The sequence below is a fragment of the Rhineura floridana genome, chromosome 3 (genome assembly GCF_030035675.1).
Source record: "Rhineura floridana isolate rRhiFlo1 chromosome 3, rRhiFlo1.hap2, whole genome shotgun sequence".
Classification (NCBI taxonomy): Eukaryota; Metazoa; Chordata; class Lepidosauria; order Squamata; family Rhineuridae; genus Rhineura; species Rhineura floridana.
In genome coordinates this window covers 230,922,811-230,947,125 of record NC_084482.1, presented here as the reverse complement: position 1 = coordinate 230,947,125, position 24,315 = coordinate 230,922,811, and the positions used below count along the sequence as shown (strand labels likewise).

Sequence of the window (24,315 nt, the reverse complement as noted above, 5' to 3'; positions counted from 1 at the left end):
GTACACCCAAACTGCGAACCTGGGTCTTCAGGGGGAGTGTAACCCCATCCAACACTGGTAAGTTCCCTATTTCCAGATCAGTCTTTCGACTAACTAGAAGCACGTCTGTTTTGTCTGGATTTAGTTTCAGCTTATTCAGCCTCATCCAGTTCATCACTGCAGTCAGGCACTGGTTTAGGGGCCGGACAGCTTCTTTAGCATCTGGAGGAAAGGAGAAATAAAGCTGAGTATCATCAGCGTATTGATGGTAACGAACTCCAAACCTCTGGATGACCTCTCCCAGCAGCTTCATATAGATGTTAAATAACATCGGAGATAACACCGAACCCTGTGGGACTCTGTACAGTAGTGGCCAAGGGTCCGAACAGAAGTCACCGAGTGAAACTCTCTGTGTTCTACCCTCCAGGAAGGAACGGAGCCACTGCAAAACAGTACCTCGTAATCCCATCCCGGAGAGGTGGTCCAAGAGAATACTATGATCAATGGTATCAAAGGCCGCTGAGAGGTCAAGAAGGACCAACAGGGACACACTCCCCCTGTCGAGTTCCCTATGAAGGTCATCCACTAGAGCAACCAAAGCCGTTTCAGTCCCATGACCAGGCCTGAAACCAGACTGGAAAGGATCATAATAGTCTCTTTCCTCCAGAAAACGCTGGAGTTGAGTGGCAACTACTCGTTCAATGATTTTACTTAAAAATGGCATTGGAAACTGGGCGAAAACTATCTAAACAGGAAGGGTTCAAAGAGGGTTTTTTCAGTAAAGGTCTTACAATGGCCTCTTTTAGAGATCCGGGGAGATGGCCTTGTTGGAGAGAGGCGTTAATCACCCCGCAGGCTCAATTGGCCAGTCCTCTTCTGGACTGTTTTATGATCCAGGAGGGACAAGGGTCAAGTGAACAGGTAGTAGGTCTCATCCCACCAAGAAGCTTATCAATATCATCAGGCTGAACAAGCTGAAAAGAATCTAGTTCAACAGGACAAACAGAGTCCGAGAGTACATCCTTAGAAACTGCAACGATGTTGGCATCCAAGTCGGAGTGAATTTGAGCAACCTTGTTGTCAAAATATAAAGCGAATTCCTGGCAGCGAGTGAGTGAGTGGTCAGCGTTGGCCTCATGATGGTCAGGATTGAGCAAGCCTTTGACCACCCGATACAGCTCTTTTGGTTGGTTGTCAGCTAAAGAGATGGCAACCGAAAAAAAAGTTCTTTGTGCCGCACGCCTAGATGCCACATAAGTCTTTGAAAATCTCTTAACACAAAGTTGGTCAGATAAGCTCCGAGTCTTCTGCCAGCTGCGCTCTAAACCCCTATAAGTGCGCTTCATGGTTAACAGCTCACTAGAGAACCATGGGGCTGATCTAGCCCGGAGACACACAAAAGGACGTAAGGGGGCAATAGTTATGTTGCATTAGACACTGTGTGACAAAGATTACTAACCCCTTCACAAAAACTGATGTTTGAATGATGCACATGGAGGTAACAATGACAGAGGGGGAGGATCTACAGGAAGTAGATGAAGTAATGCATGAAATGTCATTAATTGAATATTGAATTTGGCAGCTAGAAACTGACAGAGGGATATGATGGGGAAAAACTGGAGTCACCCATCTCTGGAAAACTAAAACCTCTCTGTCTCTGCAAAGCAAAAACTGACACGCCACCAAAATAGCAGGTGAAGGGAAGTGGAATAGTCTGTGGTTAAGCTAAGAAAAGAAGATTGTTGGGGGTCTGAAACTCCCCATAAAAATCCTGTTGGTAGCCTGGCTTCCCCATATGGATCCTTTGATGCACAGAAAGACTTGAACTCCGATTAAAGCTTTTTCCACATTCAAAGCATTTATACATCTCTTTCCTTAAATGGATCCTTTGATGTGCCTGAAGGTAGCCATTGTGACGAAAGGTCTTTCAACACTACAAGCAGGTATAAGGTTTCTTCCCTGCATGTGTTCTGTGATGCAAAGTAAGGTGGCCACTCTGACTGAAGCTCTTTCCACACTCCGAGCATTTATAAGGTTTGTCCCCTTGTGACATCTTTGATGCAAATTAAGGGTGCTACTGTCACTGAAGCTTTTTCCACACTAAAGCATTTATAAGGTTTGTCTCCCGTGTGAGTTCTTTGATGCGCAGTAAAGCGGCTATTCCACATGAAGCTCTTTCCACACTTCAAACATTTATAAGCTTTTTCCCGTGTGACATTTTTGATGTAAGGTGGCTACTCTTATGGAAGGTCTTTCCACATTTGAAGCATTTATAAGGTCTGTCCCCTCTGTGACTTCTTTGATGCAAAGTAAGGTTGGCACTCTGACTAAAGCTCTTTCCACATTCCAAGCATGCATAAGGTTTGTCCCCTGTATGTGTTCTGAGATGCAAAGTAAGGGTGCTTCTGTCACTGAAGCTCTTTCCACACTCCAAGCATTGATAAGGTTTGTCCCCTGTATGAGTTCTGTGATGTAAAGTAAGGTGGCCACTCTGACTGAAGCTTTTTTTGCACTACAATCATTTATAAGGTTTGTCCCATGTGAGATCTTTGATGTTGTGTAAAGGCACTACTCCACCTGAAGCTCTTTCCACACTCCAAGCATTTATAAGGTTTGTCCCCCGTATGAGTTCTGTGATGCAACATAAGTTGGCTGCTACAATTGAAGCTCTTCCCACACTCCAAGCATTTATAAGGTTTGTCCCCTGTGTGAATTCTTCGATGCAAAGTAAGAGTGCTACTCCGACTGAAGCTCTTTCCACACTCAAAACATTTATAAGGTTTGTCCCCTGTGTGACATCTTTGATGCGAAGTAAGAGTGCTACTCTGACTGAAGCTCTTTCCACACTCCAAGCATTTATAAGGTCTGTTCCCTGTGTGAGTTCTTTGATGCGAAGTAAGGTCGCCACTCTGACTGAAGCTTTTTCCACACTCCAAGCATTGATAAGGTTTGTTCCCTGTGTGAGTTCTGTGATGCGAAGTAAGGTAGCCACTCTGACTGAAGCTCTTTCCACACTCCAAGCATTGATAAGGTCTGTCCCCTGTGTGAGTTCTTTGATGCACCGTAAGGGCGCTACCACAGCTGAAGCTTTTTCCACATTTGAAGCATTTATAAGGTTTGTCTCCTGTGTGAGTTCTTTGATGCAAAGTAAGGTTGCTATTCTGACTAAAGCTCTTTCCACACTCCGAGCATGTATAAGGTTTGTCCCCTGTGTGAGTTCTTTGATGCAAAGTAAGGTGGTCACTCCGACTGAAGGTCTTTCCACACTCCAAGCATTTATAGGGTTTTTCCCCTGTATGAGTTCTTTCATGTGTCCTAAGGTCGCTACTCCAACTGAAGCTCTTTCCACACTCTGAGCATGTATAAGGTTTGTCCCCTGTGTGAGTTATTTGATGCACCTTAAGGGAGCTACTACGACTGAAGCTCTTTCCACACTTGAAGCACGTATAAGGTTTGTCCCTTGTGTGAGTTCTTTGATGCAAAGTAAGGTGGCCACTCTGACTGAAGGTCTTTCCACACTCCAAGCATTTATAGAGTTTTTCCCCTGTATGAGTTCTTTCATGTGTACTAAGGGTGCTCCACCGACTGAAACTCTTTCTACACTCCAAGCATTTATAAGGTTTGTCTCCTGTGTGAGTTCTGTGATGCAAAGTAAGGGAGCTACTGTGACTGAAGCTCTTGCCACACTCGAAGCATTTATAAGGTTTGTCCCCTGTGTGAGTTCTTTGATGCGAAGTAAGTTGGCTACTCTGACTGAAGCTCTTTCCACACTCCAAGCATGTATAAGGTTTGTCTCCTGTGTGAGTTCTGTGATGCAAAGTAAGGGAGTTACTGTGACTGAAGCTCTTGCCACACTCGAAGCATTTATAAGGTTTGTCCCCTGTGTGAGTTCTTCTATGTTTACTAAAGGCACTACTGTCACTGAAGCTCTTTCCACACTCCAAGCATGTATAAGGTTTGTCCCCTGTGTGAGTTCTTTGATGCGAAGTAAGGGAGCTACTGTGACTGAAGCTCTTGCCACACTCGAAGCATTTATAAGGTTTGTCTCCCGTGTGAGTTCTTTGATGTGAAGTAAGGCTGTCACTCCGACTGAAGCTCTTTCCACACTCCAAGCATGTATGAGGTTTGTCCCCTGTGTGCGTCTGTCGCTCCTCTTGTCTCTTTGCTCCATCTTGACTCCTCAGTTTCTGCTCCTGCACCTGCTCCTCAGCTTTTTCCAGTGTTTCTTCAGATGGTTCTCCCTCAGCCTTGACCCCTGAGATGTATCCTGATGGAATGAAAAGGAAAGGTGATAGCCCAGCTATGTCCCTATCTGAGTCAGGAGGACCTTACATCGGTGGTACATGCTCTGGTAACCTCGCGTTTGGATTACTGCAATGCGCTCTACGTTGGGCTGCCTTTGAAGACAGTTCGGAAGCTGCAGCTCGTGCAAAATGCAGCCGCCAGATTGCTGACAAGGACCAAGCGGTCCGAGCACATAACACCTGTTCTGGCACGCTTGCACTGGCTACCAATATGCTTCCGGGCCAGATTCAAAGTGTTGGTATTAACCTATAAAGCCTTATACGGCACGGGACCATGCTATCTGTCGGAACGCCTCTCCCGATACGAACCCGCCCGTTCACTACGTTCTGCTAAGAAGGCCCTCCTCCGGGTTCCGACTCATAGGGAGGCCCGGAGGGTGATGACAAGATCTAGGGCCTTCTCAGTGGTGGCCCCCGAACTGTGGAACAGTTTCTCCGAGGAGGTGCGCCTGGCGCCGACACTGCTATCCTTTCGGCGCCAGGTTAAAACCTTCCTCTTTCCCAATGCATTTTTAACTTAAGTTATTGATTTCTTTTTGTTGTAACTGATTTTTGATTGTTTATTGTTATATGTTATGTTTTTATTGTATTATACTGTGTATTTTACTATATTCTTTGTTGTTCACCGCCCAGAGAGTTTTTGCTAGTCGGGTGGTATAAAAGTGTAATAAATAATAATAATAATCATAAAATGCTGTGGAGAAATCCTGTGAATATATTATGATTTATAGTTTGAAAACATATTTCTGGGAGCTCTGTTGATTGATATCAGAGTTTAACTGTCAACTTGAAGGCAGTTAATTTCCATTTTTCAGTGGGTTGAGGTCAGAATCTGGTGGATTTGGCATGTGGGTCTCCTGGGAAAAAACATTTTCTTGTTGGCAACTCTGATATCTGTTGGAAGTGGGGAAGAGCGACTCCTGTTTTGTTCTTTTCTTTATGCTCCAGGAGGGAGCTAGAGCTAGGGTCCTCCAGATGGAGAGGCTAGATTACCTTTACCTGTGATGCTCTGGCTGACTTCCTTCCATCACAGACTGATATGCTTAAGGAAGCTGATCTGCCTCTCCTCCTTCTGCCCTTTCCTCTCTTTTCTTCTCCAAGAGAGGAGACACGTTTGTCTCTGCTCTGTCTCTCCTAGCCATGAGGGCAATTCCCACGCCTGGGTATTGCACCTCCAATTTAGTTAGTTAGTTAGAACTAGGTATGCCTTTCTATCTACTATGTATAAATAAAGTAGTGTTTCTTATTTTACTAAAGTCTCACTGATGCTAATGCACGGTAAAAGCCTGCTTTCTTACATAAACACACACACACGCTGGCACACTCGCATTTCAGACTGCTGTTACTCTCTGCTGTGCTGCTTAAACTAATTTAGCACCAGCAACAGAAATGATAAATTAAGAAGAAATGGGGTTGCTCTAATAGTGAGGCGATGTAGCAAAAGCAATTAGGAGCTATCATGAAAAGTTTGAGTGAGTGATATCAATGAGATTTAATAGAAAACCTATCAATATAACCATCATATAAGTCTATGCTGCAATGGCAAATACAGAAGAAGAGGAAATTGAGAGATTTTATGCAAAAGTACAGAAAGAAATTAAATGGAAATTTAGACAAAGGGTAGGGATGTTGAATAATGAACAGGGGAACACACTGACTGACTGAGATAAAATAAAAGGAAGATGGAAGCAATACACTGAAGAACTCTATAAAAGAGATGCAAGGATGACAGATTCATTCATGGAGGAATCATAATATTTATTTTTTTATTTTATTTGTACCCTGACCTTCCTTCCAGCAGGAGCCCAGGGCGGCAAACAGAAACACTAAAAACACTTTAAAACATCATAAAAAGTCCTTAAAACATATTAAAACAAGTTAAAAACATTTTAAAAACTTTAAAAACATCTTTTAAAAAGGGTTAAAATATTAAAAGAGATATTAAAAGCAATTCTAACACAGACACAGATGATGAAGACCCAGAAATGTTAGAATGTGAGGTGAAAGCTGCTCTTAAAATACTTGGAAGAAACAATCACCAGGAACAGATGGCGTAACAATAGGGTTGCTACAAGCTACTGAGACTGAATCTGTCCAAATTTTGACAAAGATCTGTCAAGACATAGGGAAAACTAAATAATGGACCACAGACTGGAAGCGTTCAGTACTGTATACATCCCAATTCCAAAAAAAGGGGATCCCAAGGAATGCAGTAATTATCTAACTATTGCCTTAATATCCCATGCAAGTAAAGTAATACTCAAGATTCCATAAGAAAGGCTCTTACCATATATGGAGCGAGAAATGCCAGACATCCAAGCTGGATTTAGAAAGGGAAGAGGTACCAGAGATCATATTGCAAACATACATTAGATAATAGAACGGAGCAAGGAATTTCAGAAGGAAATCACACTGTGCTTTATAGATTATAGCAAAACCTTTGATTGTGTAGATTATGAAAAACTATGGAAAAGGTCCTCAAATGCAAAGATGTATCACTGAACACCAAAGTCAGGATCATTCCCGTGGTATTCCCGATTTCTATGTATGGATGTGAAAGTTGGACAGTGAAAAAAGCTGATAAGAGAAAAAATCAACATTTGAAATGTGATGTTGGAGGAGAGCTTTGGACTGTGAAAAAGACAAATAATTGTGTGTTTGAACAAATTAAACCAGAACTGTCAATAGAAGCTAAAATGATGAAATGAGGTTATCATACTTTGGACACATCATGAGAAGACATGATTCACTAGAAAAGACAATAGTGCTGGGAAAAACAGAAGGGAGTAGAAAAAGAGGAAGGCCAAACAAGAGATGGATTGATTCCATAAAGGAAGCCACAGACTTGAACTTACAAGATCTGAACAGGGCGGAACCTATACTCTGGACAAGAGGCTACTGTAAGGACAGAATATGGAGAAACCGACTAGTTCACAATTGGAAAGGGTGTGAGACAGGGCTGTATTTTATCACCCTATTTATTTAATCTATACACAGAACAAATATGGAAAGAGGGATTGGACCAAGATGAAGGAGGTGTGAAAATGGGAGGGAGAAATATCGATAATTTAAGACTGCATGTCTACCATACTACCAGCAGAAACAAGTAATGATTTGAAAGGAATGCTGATGAAAGTTCAAGAGGAAAGCACAAAAGCAGGCCCACAGCTGAACATCAAAAAGACTAAAGTGATGACAACAGAAGATTTCAAGGATTATCAATACGTCGGCAAAGTCATTAACCAAAATGGGGACAATAGTCAAAAAATCAGAAGAAGGCTGGGACTGGGGAGGGCAACTATGAGAGAACTAGAAAAGGTCCTCAAATGCAAAGATTATCACTGAACACTAAAGTCAGGATCATTCAGACCATGGTATTTCCGATTTCTATGTATGGATGTGAAAGTTGGACAGTGAAAAAAGCTGATAAGAGTATAATCAACTCATTTGAAATGCGGTGCTGGAGGAGAGCTTTGTGCTCTCAGAAGAGGGCAACCAGAATGATCAAGGGGATGGAGCGACTCCCTTACGAGGAAAGGTTGCAGCATTTGAGGCTTTTTAGTTTACAGAAAAGGCGGGTCAGAGGAGACATGATAGAAGTGTATAAAATTATGCATGGCATTGAGAAAGTGGATAGAGAAAAGTTCTTCTCCCTCTCTCATAATTCTAGAACTCGTGGACATTCAAAGAAGCTGAATGTTGGAAGATTCAGGACAGACAAAAGGAAGTACTTCTTTACTCAGTGCATAGTTAAACGATGGAATTTGCTCCCACAAGATGCAGTAATGGCCACCAGCTTGGACGGCTTTAAAAGAAGATTAGACGAATTCATGGAGGACAGGGCTATCAATGGCTACTAGCCGTGATGGCTGTGCTGTGCCACCCTAGTCAGAGGCAGCATGCTTCTGAAAACCAGTTGCCGGAAGCCTCAGGAGGGGAGAGTGTTCTTGCACTCGGGTCCTGCTTGCGGGCTTCCCCCAGGCACCTGGTTGGCCACTGTGAGAACAGGATGCTGGACTAGATGGGCCACTGGCCTGATCCAGCAGGCTCTTCTTATGTTCTTATGTTCATAGCATGGACTGCGAAAAAGACAAATAATTGGGTGTTAGAACAAATGAAACCAAAACTGTTACTGGAAGCTAAAATGATGAAACTGAGGTTATCCTACTTTGGACACATCATGAGAAGACATGATTCACTAGAAAAGATAATAATGCTGGGAAAAACAGAAGGGAGTAGAAACAGAGGAAGACCAAACAAGAGATGGATTGATTCCATCAAGGAAGCCACAGACCTGAACTTACAAGATCTGAACAGGGTGGTTCATGACAGATGCTCTTGGAGATCACTGATTCACAGGGTTGCCATAAACCTCCCCTCCCCCTTCCTTTGTCCCTCCACCTCCAATCACCTCCTTCCACTCCCCCCTTCGGCTCCCTTCTCCCTTCCCTTTCTCCTTCCCTCTGCTAGAATCATAGAATAGTAGAGTTGGAAGGGGCCTATAAGGCCTTCAAGTCCAGCCCCCTGCTAAATGCAGGAATCCACTCCCCCTCCCCCTCCTCCACCCCTATGGTCAGTTTTACCTTTCCTATGCATGATTGCAGAGGAGTAAATCCCAGTGAACTCAATAAGCATGCAAATTATCAATCCATTCTCAGTAAACTTCCACGGGATCCCATTTCTTACCTCCCGGATCAGGAAACTGGGGAGGGCTGGCAGAATGGCAGTATTGAAAGAAGAGCCTCACTATTCAACTATCGCAGCTGAACCAAAGGACAAACGAGGACACATGCAGAAGCGGCCCATTTAGCGCACTGTTGCCTACTTGGCTCTGTTCCGACTATGGGGCGCCTCCATCTCCAGCTGAAGGCCACGAAATTCATCACCAGAACCTCAGATGTTCCGAGGGATGCTTCGACCCGGCCCCATCACAGCCAGCCCAGCTCAGGGGAGAGGCGGACGGGACGGGGCAGAGGTGCAGCCTCCGATCGGGAGGGTCCGTGGGAAGGGCCGCTTCAGGGGGGTCCTAGCGCTCTCCCACCCTCCCCTCCGCCCCCCATTGCATACCTTTTTTCCGAGGCTCCCTCCGTGCAACCCCGCTCGCCAGCATCGCTGCGCAGGAACAGGGGAAGAGGGGCTCCTCCGGCGCTCCCAGCCCGCAGTTCTGGCAGAGGCGGGGCAGGAAAGGGACGTCCCTCGTTTGCGCTCTTTCCTTCGGCTCCGTGGTCCTTTCTTAACCCTTAAAGTGGCTGGAGCTGCTCGGCTGCTTCCCACGGAGACGGAGGGGAGGCGGGAAGCCTCTTTCTGGCCCGTGACCCTTCTCCATATTAAAAGCAAAAATGCCATGCACATTTTTAAAGAAAGCCTTTGAGGGAACACCTTAAGTTAGCCTAAATCCTCTTTCCTTTACCTGTTGGATTTCTCTGTGCAGCGACGTTTTGTGCTGACTTGTGTGGAGGAACGTCCCCCTCTGCTACAGATCCTGCAATCTGAAGTGACCGAGTCCAGGCAGAGAAACAGATCTCCTGCCTAATGCCTTCCTTCTGGGACTCTCGTGTTACTGTGGTGAGCACCGACAGTGCACTCCTAAGACCTGCAAACCTCCTGCAAGCAAATCAGGAGGACTGCTCCCTTGTGGTCGCATTACCTGCCCATGAAGAAATCAGAACAAACGCTCAATAAAGATATGAGAGGGTTGAATCCTGCTGCTTCCTAAGTGTGCTTGAAGATGGTACCTGAAAGCAGAATTCTCACGAGTGTTTCCTATCCACACTTCACCAGGAGGTCCCGGGGTTACCATTTCAAGAGGATAAAACAATCCCCCAGCTAAGATACAAAGCAAAACATAACTCATTTATAGCTCATGCAACGTGATCTCTATTTCCTCATCCCCAATGTAAGAAAAAAACAAAGCAATAACACACATCCCATTTAGGTTTTTAGAACAGCTTTTGTTTTTATTTAAATGCATATTTCTGGTTTAATAACGTAACGCCCATTTAGATTTTACACATGGACAGCTTGATTTCCTGTTTATTTTACTGACGTGTTTCTTTCCAGTTTAATAACTGGCATAGTAACTTATTTCGGTCTATTAAAAAAAAGACCTCATCTCTGCAAGACATCAGGTTTCCTGGTTGGTTTCCTTTCTGCATTCCCAGTTCTGTCTCTTCTTTCTAAAGTCATCCTAGACTTTTGGCAAATGATTCCTCTTCTGGCACATAAAAGGGTGCTCTGAAAAAGCCAATTGGCTCTTAAGCAATTGTCACGTGACCTCTGGGAAATCATACCTGTGAAACATTGCATTACTCTTTCCAACTGTGAGAAAGATTTGAATCCTGGGCGATACGCGCTTCAGGATCAAGGAGCTGCGGCCATAAAAAGGAAATCATTCTCCCTGCGAGGGACCATCTTTCCATGCTCAGAGGATGCAGACTTCCCAGGAGGACGGAAGGAGAATATCCTGCTAAACTGTGCCCTCCCCCTCCCAGCACCACCTCTTGCTTGCCATTCATTACCATCTTTGAGTGGGGGGGGAAGGAAATGAGGGGGTGTCCCTATTTTGGTTGATTGACAGTGATAATCTGCCTGCTTTGTCCTTTTTTGTACATCTCTTCTAGAAATTGTGTGCTCCGAATCCCCCGGGCAGGGCCTGCCTCTTGAAACAACAGAGAACATAGTCACGCTATAAGGACTGAATGTCAGCCTTCAGCTCAGGGATGGGGAGCATCTGGCCCCAGGGGGGAGTCAGATGTGGCCCTCCAGACCTTTCTATCTGGTCCTTGGAACCCTCTTCCCATTACTGGTCCCCTCTTTGAGGAAAACCTTTAATTTGCACTTGCTGCTCCGCCCACCAGTGACATGTGGCCTCCGAATGGCTGCCCGGAAAGGAATACGGCCCTCAGCCTGAAGAAAAGGTTCCCCAGCCCTGCTTTCAAGGGCCACAGGAATCCCTGATGCTGCAATGGCCCCCAGCCGCTTTCCCGGGGTCTGGAGTCCCTTGCAGAGGAACAAAGACTGACAGGAGGCTGCCTCACACTATACAAAGACTATACCCGGTTCAGTATGCCTGCACTGGCCGGCAGCACTCTGCAGGAGTCCTTCCGGCCTCGCCTGGAGGTGGAGGGGGACTGGACCTTCTGCACATGAAGCAGGTGTTCTGGGACGGAGCTGCATCTTCCATCTCTTGTCTGTTGAGAGGCTCAGCTTTTTGTCACTTTAGCCGTTGGCCATCACAGCAACCACACCTGCAAGGACACGTCCACAGAGTGACACAATCACAGAAAGTAAACCCCAGCTGCAAATGAGCAAAGTCAACTCACCTCCCACTTCCAGAGGACACATTGCCAATCCAGAAGGCTCTTTGTGAACCTCCTCTCAGCAAGCACCATCTTGGAAGCCCCTTCCTTCCGGACAAAATAAATGCCCCACTTTCCTTTGTTGCAAGTGAGACCCAATCCAGGCTCTTCCTCCTCATCCAAATGGCAATTAGCCACATATAATGAAGGCATTTTCCCTTCATGATACATCTCTTCCCTTGGACACTCTCCCTCCGAATCCGTTTCAGTCCTAGGTTGGCTGCTGGGGGTGGGAGTGGGGGCTTGGAAGGGGTGGGCCTTACCACCTCCCTCTCCCTTTTGAGGGGGCACCTACTCCCGGCCAAATGCTGTAAGTCTGCAGCTCCCACTTTCTGGATTATTGCAGGGTGGGGTGGGGGCAGGAACCCACAGACGTCTCCCAGACACTGAGGGTGAGCCCAGTTTCCAGGGTAAGACCTCCCCCCCCTTCTCTGCTGACTCTATCTGCTCACGGTGGGTAATTAGTTCATTGAACTGTAAATATCCAGCTACTTTTTGATCACAACCAACAGCCCTCTGACTGTGGTCTGTGTGATGTTCCTGTATTAATGTATATATGGTAAGTGCTGTTTGTATAGAAGATACATGGTAAGTGGAATGAAAGAGGAGGGGGGAGTAAATGAGCAGTAGAATGCTGGATGATTGGCTGAGTGTTGAGAATGGCTGAGAGTATAAATGGAAGGACGACAGTTAAATCTGGGTGGACGTGAGTGGGTTGTTTTGGTGGGTTTTTGAGAGGAGATTGTGTGGAGAGTTGGTGGATGTGAGGAGAGTGTGGAGTTTGGATTAATACTAAGACAAGTACCAGAAATAGGTGAAACCATATGCTTATGTGCCTTTATAAAGTAATCTTGTTATCTCTGTTATTTAATAAAAACTATATTTGGTTTACCGAAGGCCTGATCCTTGGCTGGGGTTATACAGACCAGAAGGGAGGGCAAGGTGCTTACCAAGGCTGAAGGGAAACTGTAACAATCGGTGGCAGCGGTGAAGGGAAGAATATAACACCACAAGTATTCAGAGCAAACCAGGATCGTATGCTTTATATATAAAGATCAAAGGGATTGGGGACAGCTTAAGCACTCAGTCACAGAGGTAACCTGATAGAGAGACTCAGGCAGAGTCTCTGGGAATACTGGTTATAGGACGTGACTGGTGGTGCTGCCTAGCAGGGGGATCTGTTGAGATCTGTGCTAGAGCGGGGAGAGAAACCATAAAAAAGGACAGTCTGGACTGGTGGAGTCCCTGGTGGTGCCTAGTGACAGGCAGTAACCACGAGCAGGTAGGAACCTGACAGGGAGAGCCAGGGAGGGGCGTCACAGGTGGTGGCAGTAACGGTGGGATACGAACAAAGGAGAATACGTCACAGGTGTTGGCTGTAGTGGTGGTACGAATACTAGAGAATCCCTAACAGTGGTGTGGCAAACAGAAATAACAAAAAAAAAGATTACTCGTGAGAGTGACTGGCAAAGAGTGTGTGGCAAAGAGTGTGTGAACTCCAACAAAATGGCTGAATACATAAAGATGAAAAGAGAGGAGCTGGTGGAGAAGTGCATAACATTCAATTTACCTCACGAGGGTAAAGGGGTAGATGAATTGAGGGTGGCACTAATAGGATTTACAACTGTCCAGCACAAACAACCTGTCAGGGAAGAGACCCCAGAAGGATACTTAAGCAATCCCGTTTATATAGAGTATTTGAGAGAAAAGTTGAGATGGGAGGCTGAGGAAAAAGATAAACAGCGAGAGTTAGAAACTGAGAAGTTGAGGATGGAAGATGATGGGAAAGATAAACAGCGAGAGTTGGAAATTGAGAGATTGAGGAGTGTGGCAGATGAGAAAGAAAAGCAGAGGGAGTTGGAATTTGAGAGAATGAGAGTGGATGCTGAATTACAGGTAGAAAAGTTAAAATTTGAAAGAGAGAAGTTTCATTCTGTTGAAACAAGAAAGGACAGAAATGAAACAAAGATAAAGGTTACACCAAAAGACTTTGCAGTGTTTGAGCCTGGACAAGATCCACAGATTTACCTCAGCACTTTTGAAAAGGCAGCTCAATTGTGGGGGCTACCAGAGGATAAATACATGCAATATTTGTCAAACCTGATCAAAGGGGAATTGGCTGAGGTATACCAATATTTCCCCTCAGACAAGCCCGTCACATATGCCGAGTTTAAAGAGGCAGTATACAAAAGGTTCAGACTGGGACCTGACCACTTTAGAAAATTATTCCGAAACTGTCAGATCCAAGCAGGGAGGTCTTTTGTTGAACTGGGTGCAAAGTTGATGGATATATTTGGAAAGTGGATGAGTAGTGCCAAAGCTCAGTCAGTGGAAGAGGTGAAAAGCCTCATGATACTGGATCAATTATTCCATCAGTTACCACCAGAAATAAGGCTCCTGGTCAAAGACTGTTCCCCTACATCGGTGCAGGAGGCCGCAGAGATGGCGGATCACTTTGCCTCCAATAGAACTGGCTGGGTGGGGAAAACATCAAGAGAGTTTAAACCCAGACCATATAATGGTGGCAGAAAGGACGTGGTACCACAGCGAGTGAGTCCTCCAGTAAAATCTGAAGGGCACAGGACACCCCAGAGTGGATCTGTGTACCCTAAAATGGAGGAGAAGTTATGCTATAAATGTGGTAGACCGGGGCACCTACGTTTTCAATGTGAGGTTGCCAACCCCATTAGTAATCCTGCTCAGGCAAGGGCAGTAAAAACAGAACCAAAAGATCTAACAACGAAAAAGGTTCAGTTCTGCCAGATAAACTGGACAGAAGTAAAAGACTTGGATTCGAGTCTAAGGGAAGAAGTGTGTGTTCAAGGGGCAAATTATTGGGCATTGCTTGATACTGGTGCCGCTCAGACATTACTGAGGCCAGATTTAATAAGATCTGAGGAAATACTACCTCAGGAAACGGTGACTATCCAAGGAGTGAGGGGACAACCAGAAAGCTTACCCATGGCCCTAGTGAAAATGCAGTGGAGAGGCCGAGAGGGAAAATATAAAGTAGGTATTAATGCCCAACAACAAGAACCAGCAGTGGGGGCACAAGGAAAAATATATGTGGTGACCAGACAGCAACTTGGCAAAGAAACAGAAGCCATGTTAACACAGGCTGAAGAAAACAGGGTGGAATCTGTTTTCGAGCCTAGGGTTACCAGAGCAACCCCTAGCAAGCCTGCTGAAAGAGACAAATTGTATCAAGTGGTCTCTAGTGAAGAGACAGAGCAGTTCAGGGAAGAACTTAAGAAAGAAACAAGTTTGAGGCAAATAAAGGAGCAAGCCCTGACACAAAAGATTCCCTTTACTGACAAGCTGAGGAATCAAATTGCGTGTGAGAATGGGATTTTATATAGACTATGGATGCCTGCTGAGAGAAAGGATGAATGTGAACCAGTGAAGCAATTAATAGTACCTAGCAAAAACAGAACCAGATTGCTAGAGGTAGCCCACGATGTCCCATGTGCAGGACATCTGGGAATAAAAAAGACCAAGAGGAGATTGGCTGCACACTATTATTGGCTAAATATCTCCAAAGATGTAAAACAACATTGTCTATCTTGTGGTATATGCCAAAAGGTGGGAAAAAGTGGAGTAAAGACTAAGGCACCCTTAAAGCCCCTTCCTATAATTGGACAACCCTTTTATAGAGTGGGAGTAGATTTGGTGGGCCCTTTTTCCAAACCCACAAGGCATGGCAAGAAATATCTAGTGGTGGTGGTGGATTTTGCCACCAGGTACCCAGACGCAGAAGCACTAAGATCTGTAGAAGCCCCTGTAGTGGCAGAGGCTTTATTAAAAATCTTTATGAGGCTGGGTTTCCCTCATGAAGTGCTGATGGATCAAGGCAGTGTATTCATGGGAGACGTGATGCAATGTATGTGGAAGTGTTGTGGTTTAAAACATCTAAAGACCACCACTTACCATCCAGCCACTAACGGATTGACTGAGAGATTCAATGGAGTTCTGAAGGGCATGATAAGAAGCTATGTTCAAGATCACCCACAAGACTGGGATGAACGTTTGGGGTGCTTCTTATTCACGTACAGAGAAGTCCCTCAGGAGTCAACAGGCTTCTCACCCTTTGAACTCATGTTCACTAGAAAAGTGAGGGGACCTTTGGAACTGCTAAAAAATTCATGGGAAGGAACTCTGGGAGAGTACAAAACTTCTGTAGTAGATTTTGTATTGGAATTCCGCAATAAATTAACATCAATGATGGAAGTGGTGAAAGAGAATCTCAGTCAAGCTCAGCAGAAGCAAAGTTACTGGTATGACAGAACAGCCAGAGAACGTGTGTATGATGTGGGAGATATGGTTATGGCGTTCATACCCAGGAAACATGACAAATTACAGGCTAACTGGGAAGGACCATATACCATCAGAGAAAGGCTTGACACAGTGACATATGTAAGCACCACAGACCAATTAAACAAAAGCAAAGTGGTTCATGTAAATATGTTAAAGCCTTACCATACCAGGGATGCAAAGGTGTTGCAAGTTACCTTATTCCCTGAGGGAAGTGGGCCTGAACTTCCAGATTTGGTACAGGAAAGCAAAGACAAAGGAGGGGTAGATCAAGTGGAATGGTCAGAGGAGGTGCAGGAGGAAGCAAGAGAAGAGATTCTGAGAGTTTTGAAAAACTATGGGGATCTCTTTAGCAATAAACCTGGCCGAACCAGTATAGCCAAACATTCCATTGATACTGGAGATCATGCCCCAATCAGATCTGTTCCGTACCGTGTGAATGGGAAAGTTTTGAGTGAGATCAAAAAGGAGGTGGAAGATATGCTGGAACTAGGAGTGATCAGGGAATCTATCAGTCCCTGGGCCTCAAGTATTGTCCTGGTTCCGAAAAAAGATGGAACGACAAGATTTTGCATTGATTATCGGCTAATCAATAAATTACTGTCCCAGATGCGTATCCTATGCCTAGGATAGACGCAATGTTAGAGTTATTGGGGGCAGCAACCATTATCTCTACAATAGATCTCTGTAAGGGATTTTGGCAAATGGAACTAGACGAGCAATCCAGAGCCAAAACTGCCTTCAGTACACCAGATGGGTTATATGAGTTTGTGACCTTACCCATGGGACTAAGGAACTCACCAAGTTCGTTTCAGAGGCTAATCAATACTGTGTTGCGAGGCATGTCAGACTTTGCAGTGGCCTATATCGATGACGTGGCCATTTTTAGCAAGTTGGTGCCTGAGCATGTCCAACACCTGACCACAGCATTAGAGTAGGGATGCCAGGTCTCCGGTTTTCTGCCGGAGTTTCAGGGAAAAGGGAGCCGTCTCTGGCCTCCAGCCATAATTCCTTTGAAGAGGCTAATCTCCGGCTTTTGAGCATGCCGCTCAGCCACGCATACATGATTGACATATGCATGCGTGAAGGCTGTGGCTGGCCGCCTTCCCGCCCTTTGTAATTGAGGGAGGGACTGGAGAGAGAGAGGAGGAGGAGGAGGAGTTGAGTCGCCGCCGTGCCCCCCCACCCTGTGCAGCAGAGCCTAGCTGCTCCCGCTGGCCACAGAAGTACAGGTGAGGGGGTGGTGAGTGGAGGCTGTAGCCGCGTGGCGCCGATGGGCGGGAGCGGCCGCGATGGGGCTGAGGAGTCTGTGCGTGCGGTCGTTCTGAATCCGGTTGGGGGAAGAAGGCCGCTGATGGAAGGAGCCGGTTTGAGGCCGGGTCATTTGTAGGCCGTCGCGCAGAGGGAGAGAGAGAGGGGGGAGAGAGAGAGAGAGAGAGAGATTTGTCTTGAGTCTGCTGTATTTAGTGAAGCTTGAGTCTGCTGTATTTAGTGAAGCGGCCGGCCGTCCTTTCTGGAGCAGGGGAACCGGCTGAGGCTGGCAGGCCACTCACTAAATACAGCAGACTCAAGCTTCACTAAATACAGCAGACTCAAGACAAATCTCTCTCTCCCTCTCTCTCTCTCCCTCTGCGCGACGGCCTACAAACGACCCGGCCTCAAACCGGTCCTTCTTCCCCCAACCGGATTCGGAACGACCGCACGCACAGACTCCTCAGCCCCATCACAGCCGCTCCTGCCCATCGGCGCCACGCTGCTCCTTTCCGGAGGTAAAAAACCAGAATGCTGAAAAGATATTTATTGTTCTGTACAAAGGTACTATTAAAAATATATTGGAAAAGTATTTACAGAGAAGCCTGGCCACAGTAGGAGATGACAGTTTTTATCATGCCCCTCGAAATCTCTTAATTCCTCTCATTTTTTCTCCCCTCCTACAAAATCTCATTCTTGCAGGGGAAAAGACTTCATGCTGTAACTTGCTTAGCAAGTTCAGTTAATATCCATGGCACTAAGAGAGTATTTGGATTAAAGGACTACAGCATACAGACGTTAGCAGAATTTTCCCACAGACTTAGGCTTTTAAATACCCCTTCCATCTAAGTATCTGTCCAAATTGATTAGGCTGTGGATTGAATCGTGGTATAGAATGAATGAATTTTTTTTGGTAGTCTGTGGATCTTAATGCAAGATTCGGAGCTTACACTTCTGGATCTAATGATCTTCTGAAATGCAGATTACAAGTGAGAACACCCAGCTGCCTTCTAAACAGCTAAAGGGATTATTGGAGACACCAATATGGGGAGCAGTAACATGGGTGCAGTGTGCAGTCCTGGTGTTGTAACCCTGCTGCGTTATTTGTTTGTAGTAACTTAATGCTACTGTAAAATTGGCACATTGATGCCTTTTGTGTAGGCATCTGCCACTCAACAATAGCAATGAGCAACCTATTAATATAGTTGTCCCCTCCCAAGGCTGGAACTGATCTGGAATGTAGTGGGGGCACTTTCTAAGGTGGAGGCCTCCTGGACTATAGTGCTTTCATGGGAGTCTCTTGTGGGCTAGCAGATTAAAGCATGTATGTAGCAGCAGACATGGTTTGAATTGTGCCTTTTATTTGGGATAGTTGGTGCCATAAAACAGCTCTCTCATCCGTACAAATGTTACTTTTAGATAGTGCAGGCAAGAAGGCGTTGTTATGTGCCTTCAAGTCGATTACGACTTACGGCGACCCTATGAATCAGCGACCTCCAAGAGCATCTGTCATGAACCACCCTGTTCAGATCTTGTAAGTTCAGGTCTGTGGCTTCCTTTATGGAATCAATCCGTCTCTTGTTTGGTCTTCCTCTTTTTCTACTCCCTTCTGTTTTTCCCAGCATTGTTGTCTTTTCTAGTGAATCACGTCTTCTCATGATGTGCCCAAAGTATGATAACCTCAGTTTCATCATTTTAGCTTCTAGTGATAGTTCTGGTTTAATTTGTTTAACATGGCTGCAACCATATCTACTCAGAAGTAAGTCCTATTGAGTTCTATGGGGCTTAGTTCCTTAATAAGCATGTTTACAGTTGCTGCCTTCAGGGGCATCCATCTGTGCTCCCATCTAACATCTCTGCAACACTAAACTCCTTTCTTCCAATAATGGCCTGGCCTGAGGGCACGTAAACCTTTCTTGCCAGAAGCAAGTAAGCGAGATTAAATGTTCCCTAAAGGTGTTGAACTGTGACCTGGCAGACCAGGGTTTGAATCTCCAAACAGCCATGAAGCTCACTGGGTGACCTTGGGCCAGTCACTGCCTCTCAGACTCAGAGGAAGGCAATAGTAAACCACCTCTGTCTGAATACTGCTTACCATGAAGACCCTATTTGGGATCAACTTGAAGGCAGTCCATTTCCATTTTGCATCACCCTAAGCTTGTGAGAAAGAATGACCTTGTCACTTCAGATGGACCTAGGAACACCCTATTTTAGGTAAGATTTCTATTTTAATCTCCAATCAGATAATTTTTTTTTGAATGGTATGCTCCAAGCAACTGTGGTTGATACAATGTATCATGTTTAATGATGTCACTAGGGCCCGCCCCGTGATGTCACTAGGGCCCGCCCCGTGATATCACTAGGGCCTGCCCCATGACATCACTAGGGCCCGCCCCCATTTTCTCAGGTTTTTGGATGGTTCCGACCTGGCAACCCTACTCCCTTCGCTATAGCAATGCATCTGCTCTTTGGCCACTATGTGGCAACACACTTAAACCACTCAGAATACTACCCCTTCCCTCAGTGGCCTAGAACTCTCTACTGGGGCAATTGCATTTCTTCCCCCCAGATTTCTGTCCCATTATTTTGGGTGTATTTTATTCATAAAAGGGTCTCACACACCTTGTTCTTGATGTTCTTATGTGCCTTCAAGCCGATTACAACTTTTGGCGACCCTATGAATCAGCGACCTCCAAGAGCATCTGTCATGAACCTCGCTGTTCAGATCTTGTAAGTTCAGGTCTCTGGCTTCCTTTATGGAACAATCCATCTCTTGTTTGGCCTTCCTCTTTTTATACTCCCTTCTGTTTTTCCCAGCATTATGGTCTTTTCTAGGGAATCATGTCTTCCCATCATGTGTCCAAAGTATGATAACCTCAGTTTCATCATTTCAACTTCTAATCGTAGTTCTGGTTTAAGTTTGTTCTAAAACCCAATTATTGGTCATTTTCGCAGTCCATGGCATGCGCAAAGCTCTCCTCCAACACCACACTTCAAAGGAGTTGATTTTTATCTGCTTTTTTCACTGTCCAACTTTCACATCCATATATAGAGATCGGGAATACCATGGTCTGAATGATCCTGACTTTGGTGTTCAGTGATACATCTTTGCATTTGAGGATCTTTTCTAGTTCTCTCACAGCTGCCCTCCCCAGTCCTAGCCTTCTTCTGATTTCTTGACTATTGTCTCCATTTTAGTTAATGACTGTGCCGAGGTATTGATAATCCTTGACAAGTTCAATGTCCTCATTGTCAACTGTAAAGTTACATAAATCTTCTGTTGTCATTACTTTAGTCTTCCTGACTTTCATCTGTAGTCCTGCTTTTGTGCTTTCCTCTTTAACTTTCATCAGCATTCGTTTCTAATTATTACTGGTTTCTGCTAAGAGTATGGTATCGTCTGCATATCTTAAATTATTGATGTTTCTCCCTCCAGTTTTCACACCTTCATCTTGCTCCAATCCCTCTTTCCGTATGATATGTTCTGCGTACAGATTAAACAAATAGGGTGATAAAATACACCCCTGTAACATGCCCTGTCCGATGGGGAACCCATCGGTTTCTCCATATTCTGTCCTTACAGTAGCCTCTTGTAGGTTGCACATCAGGACAATCAGATGCTGTGGCACCCCCATTCCTTTTAAAGCATTCCATAGTTTTTAATGATCTACACAGTCAAAGGCTTTGCTGTAATCTATAAAGCACAGGGTGATTTTCTTCTGAAATTCCTTGCTCCGTTCCATTATCCAACATATGTTTGCAATATGATCACTGGTGCCTCTTCCCTTTCTAAATCCAGCTTGGACGTCTGGCATTTCTCGCTCTATATATCGTAAGAGCCTTTGTTGTAGAATCTTGAGCATTACTTTACTTGCATGGGATATTAAGGCAATAGTTCGGTAATTACTGCATTCTCTGGGATCCCCTTTCTTTGGAAGTGGGATATATATTGAACGCTTCCAGTCTGTGGGCCATTGTTTAGTTTTCCATATTTCTTGACAAATTCTTGTCAAAATTTGGACAGATTCAGTCTCAGTAGCTTGTAGCAACTCTATTGGTACGCCGTCTATTCCTGGTGGTTTGTTTCTTCCAAGAATTTTAAGAGCAGCTTTCACCTCACATTCTGAAATTTCTGATTCTTCATCATATGGTTCCTCCGTGAATGAATCTGTCATCCTGGCATCTCTTTTATAGAGTTCTTCAGTGTATTGCTTCCATCTTCCTTTTATTTCATCTCGGTCAGTCAGTGTGTTCCCCTGTTGATTATTCAACATCCCTACTCGTGGTTTAAATTTCCCTTTCATTTCTCTAATCTTTTGGAATATGGCTGTTGTTCTTCCCTTTTTGTTGTCCTCTTCTCTTTCTATACAGTAACTATTGTAATAGTTCTCTTTGTCCCTACGTACTAGTCGCTGTATAGTTGCATTTAGGGTTCTGACCGTGTTTCTATCTCCTTTTGCTTTTGCTTTCCTTCTCTCTTTAACCATTTTAAGAGTTTCTTCAGTCATCCATTGGGGTCTTTCTCTCTTTTTAACAAGAGGTATTGTCTTTTTGTATTCTTCCCTGATAACGTCTTTGACTTCATTCCATAGTTCTTCTGGTTCTCTGTCAACTAAGTTTAAAGCCTCAAACCAGTTCCTTATTTGATCTTTATGTGTTTCTGGGATGTTATTTAAATTGTATTTTGGCATTATGAGTGCTTTGTTCTTCTTCTTTAGCTTTACTCTGATTTTCGATACGATCAGTTCATGATCTATACCGCAGTCTGCTCCTGGTCTTGTTTTTGCAGAAAGTATGGAACTTCTCCATCTTCTGTTTCCAATTATATAATCAATTTGATTCCTATATTGACCATCTGGTGATGTCCACGTGTATAGTCGTCTTTTTGGTTGCTCAAAAACTGTGTTGGCAAGAAACAAATTATTGGCTTCACAGAATTCAATAAGTCTTTCTCCTGCTTCATTTCTGTCACCTAAGCCCCATTTCCCCACAATTCCTAGTTCTTCTCTGTTCCCTACTTTTGCATTCCAGTCCCCCATGATTATCATCATATCTTGTTTTGGTGTGTGATCAATTTCCTCCTGTACTTCTGCATAAAATCTCTCCAATTCCTCTTCTTCTGTGTTTAATGTTGGAGCGTAGACTTGGATGATGGTTATGTTAATAGGTTTCCCATTTAATCTCATTGATATCACTCGCTCAGACCTTGCGTTGTAGCTCCTAATTGCTTTTGCTACAACACTTCTCACTATTAAAGAACCCCGTTTCTTCTTACTTTCTCATTTCCTGCATAAAATATTTGTAATTGCAAGATTGAAAATGTCCCATTCCCGTCCATTTTAATTCACTCATGCCAAGTATTGTAATGTTGATACGTTCCATTTCTTGCTTGACAATTTCTAACTTTCCCTGGTTCATGCTTCTCACATTCCATGTTCCTATTGTGTGTGTCGTACAACTCTGGACTCTCCTCTTGCATCTGTGCGCATCACCCTCTGGGCTTCCTTTCGGCTTTGACCCAGCTGCGTCATTAGTCACAGCTCTACTTGTCCTTGTCCTTTGTTCTTCCCCAGTAGCTCACTGAGTGCCTTCTGACCTGGGGGTTTCATCTTCCAGCACTATCTCGTGTTGCATTTTGGATACTCTGTTCATAGGGTTTTCATGGTAAGAGGTATTCAGAGGTGGTTTACCATTGCCTTCCTCTGAGTCTGGATGCATCTTAGTCTGGTGTCTCAGCTTTTACCATTCCACCATGGGTGCCCCTGCTAGGAGTCTAGCCTCTTGGTCTAGACTCCTGACGGCATTGCTCTCAGCTTCTTCAACACTCTCAAACCCCTCACCACATTAAGGTGTGCATCCTAAAGGGGGCTCACACACCTTACAAAGGAACATTTTCTCTTTCAAAGTACTTCCCTTGAGCTAACAGAGAGCCTGCTTCTTGGAGCTGGGAGAACTCATGGAGGAGACCTTTGCAGCAGCCCGTTTTAATCAATATTCACTAATAGGCAAAAAACCTTGCAGTTTAAGAACATACCTATAGCCCACAGCTATTTCTATCAAACTTTAAAAAGCAGGGAAATTGGGCAGCTCTAGTGAATGCACCAGGGGAGCAGGAGTCCTGACCTCTCTGAGATATTGGACCACCCTACAAATTGGTCAAGATGCAAAGACAATTTGGGTTGGTCTTTCACAGTCCAATCCACTTCCTGTGTAGCTTGGAAGAATTTGGTAACGTACCTCTGAGCATATGGTGAGTGGTGGCAACACCTGCCATCTCCAAAGATGGAGAATTATATTTTTGTATGTTTGTTAGTGTTCTTACTTTGCTTCTTTCCCGTTTTACTAATATTTCTACCGAGAATCTAAACTAGAAAATTTTATTTCCCTCATTATTCATCCTAGAAATCCGTGTCAAATTGATTTTTATTAATTTCAAAGCCTTTTTATTGGTCAATGTCATATGATGGTGAAGACAGCCTTTTGTGTTTCAAATTGGAAGTTATGTTCTATTTCTATTTTCGGTGCATTATCAGTGGATTTTGGACCTGCAGTTTGATTAAAAATCAGATTGAGGATGCATATTTTCAGCCTGCTATGTTTAAACCACTTCATTTAAGGCAAGGTGGGCACAGTCAACTAAAAACATAGAGGACACCTAGCATTTTGCTAGAATATATTTCACCTCCCACTGTTTTATCTTGTGCAAATTGAGACACTCCTGAGGTCCACTGGAGACTATCCTGCAGAAGTCAGTGCCATTATTCCACAATTATGTTAGCAGTTTTTTTAGTGTAAATTTTGCAAGGTGTTGCTGTACTTCACATATTCACAGAAACAGAAACAAAAGAAAATGATTTCCTATAGGGAACTTCACTAAAATTGCAAAGGAAATCAGACATATTCAAAGTGACCATCTGAACTATGTCAACTGTCTTAATAATGTTGCTTCCTCCCTGCTAAAACAAGATCACCACAGCACATGTCTTCTTTCTATTATTTGAGCTGTGTGCAGGTGTTGCCACCACTCACCATATGCTCAGAGGCACATGCTACCAAATTCTTCCAAGCTACACAGGAAGTGGACTGGACTGTGAAAGACCAACCCAAATGGT

General features: G+C 44.4%; 1 protein-coding gene across 3 annotated transcripts in view; it reads right to left on the bottom strand.

Moving 5' to 3' along the window:
- Positions 1-24,315, bottom strand: part of LOC133381923 (zinc finger protein 420-like) — a 39,084-nt gene that overhangs the window by 7,900 nt on the left and 6,869 nt on the right. The window contains exons 2-6 of one of the 3 annotated variants that reach the window (XM_061621504.1): positions 11,339-11,530; positions 10,019-10,109; positions 9,694-9,930; positions 9,351-9,600; positions 2,501-4,246 (exon numbers count right to left, since the gene is read on the bottom strand). In XM_061621504.1, coding sequence (XP_061477488.1) covers positions 2,502-4,246; positions 9,351-9,393 — 1,788 coding nt within the window. In that variant the 5' untranslated portion in view covers positions 9,394-9,600; positions 9,694-9,930; positions 10,019-10,109; positions 11,339-11,530 and the 3' untranslated portion in view covers position 2,501. Of the gene's footprint in view, positions 1-2,500; positions 4,247-8,274; positions 8,363-9,350; positions 9,931-10,018; positions 10,110-11,338; positions 11,531-24,315 lie in introns of those variants that run through there. The other 2 variants (XR_009761754.1, XR_009761755.1) reach the window with 2 other exon arrangements.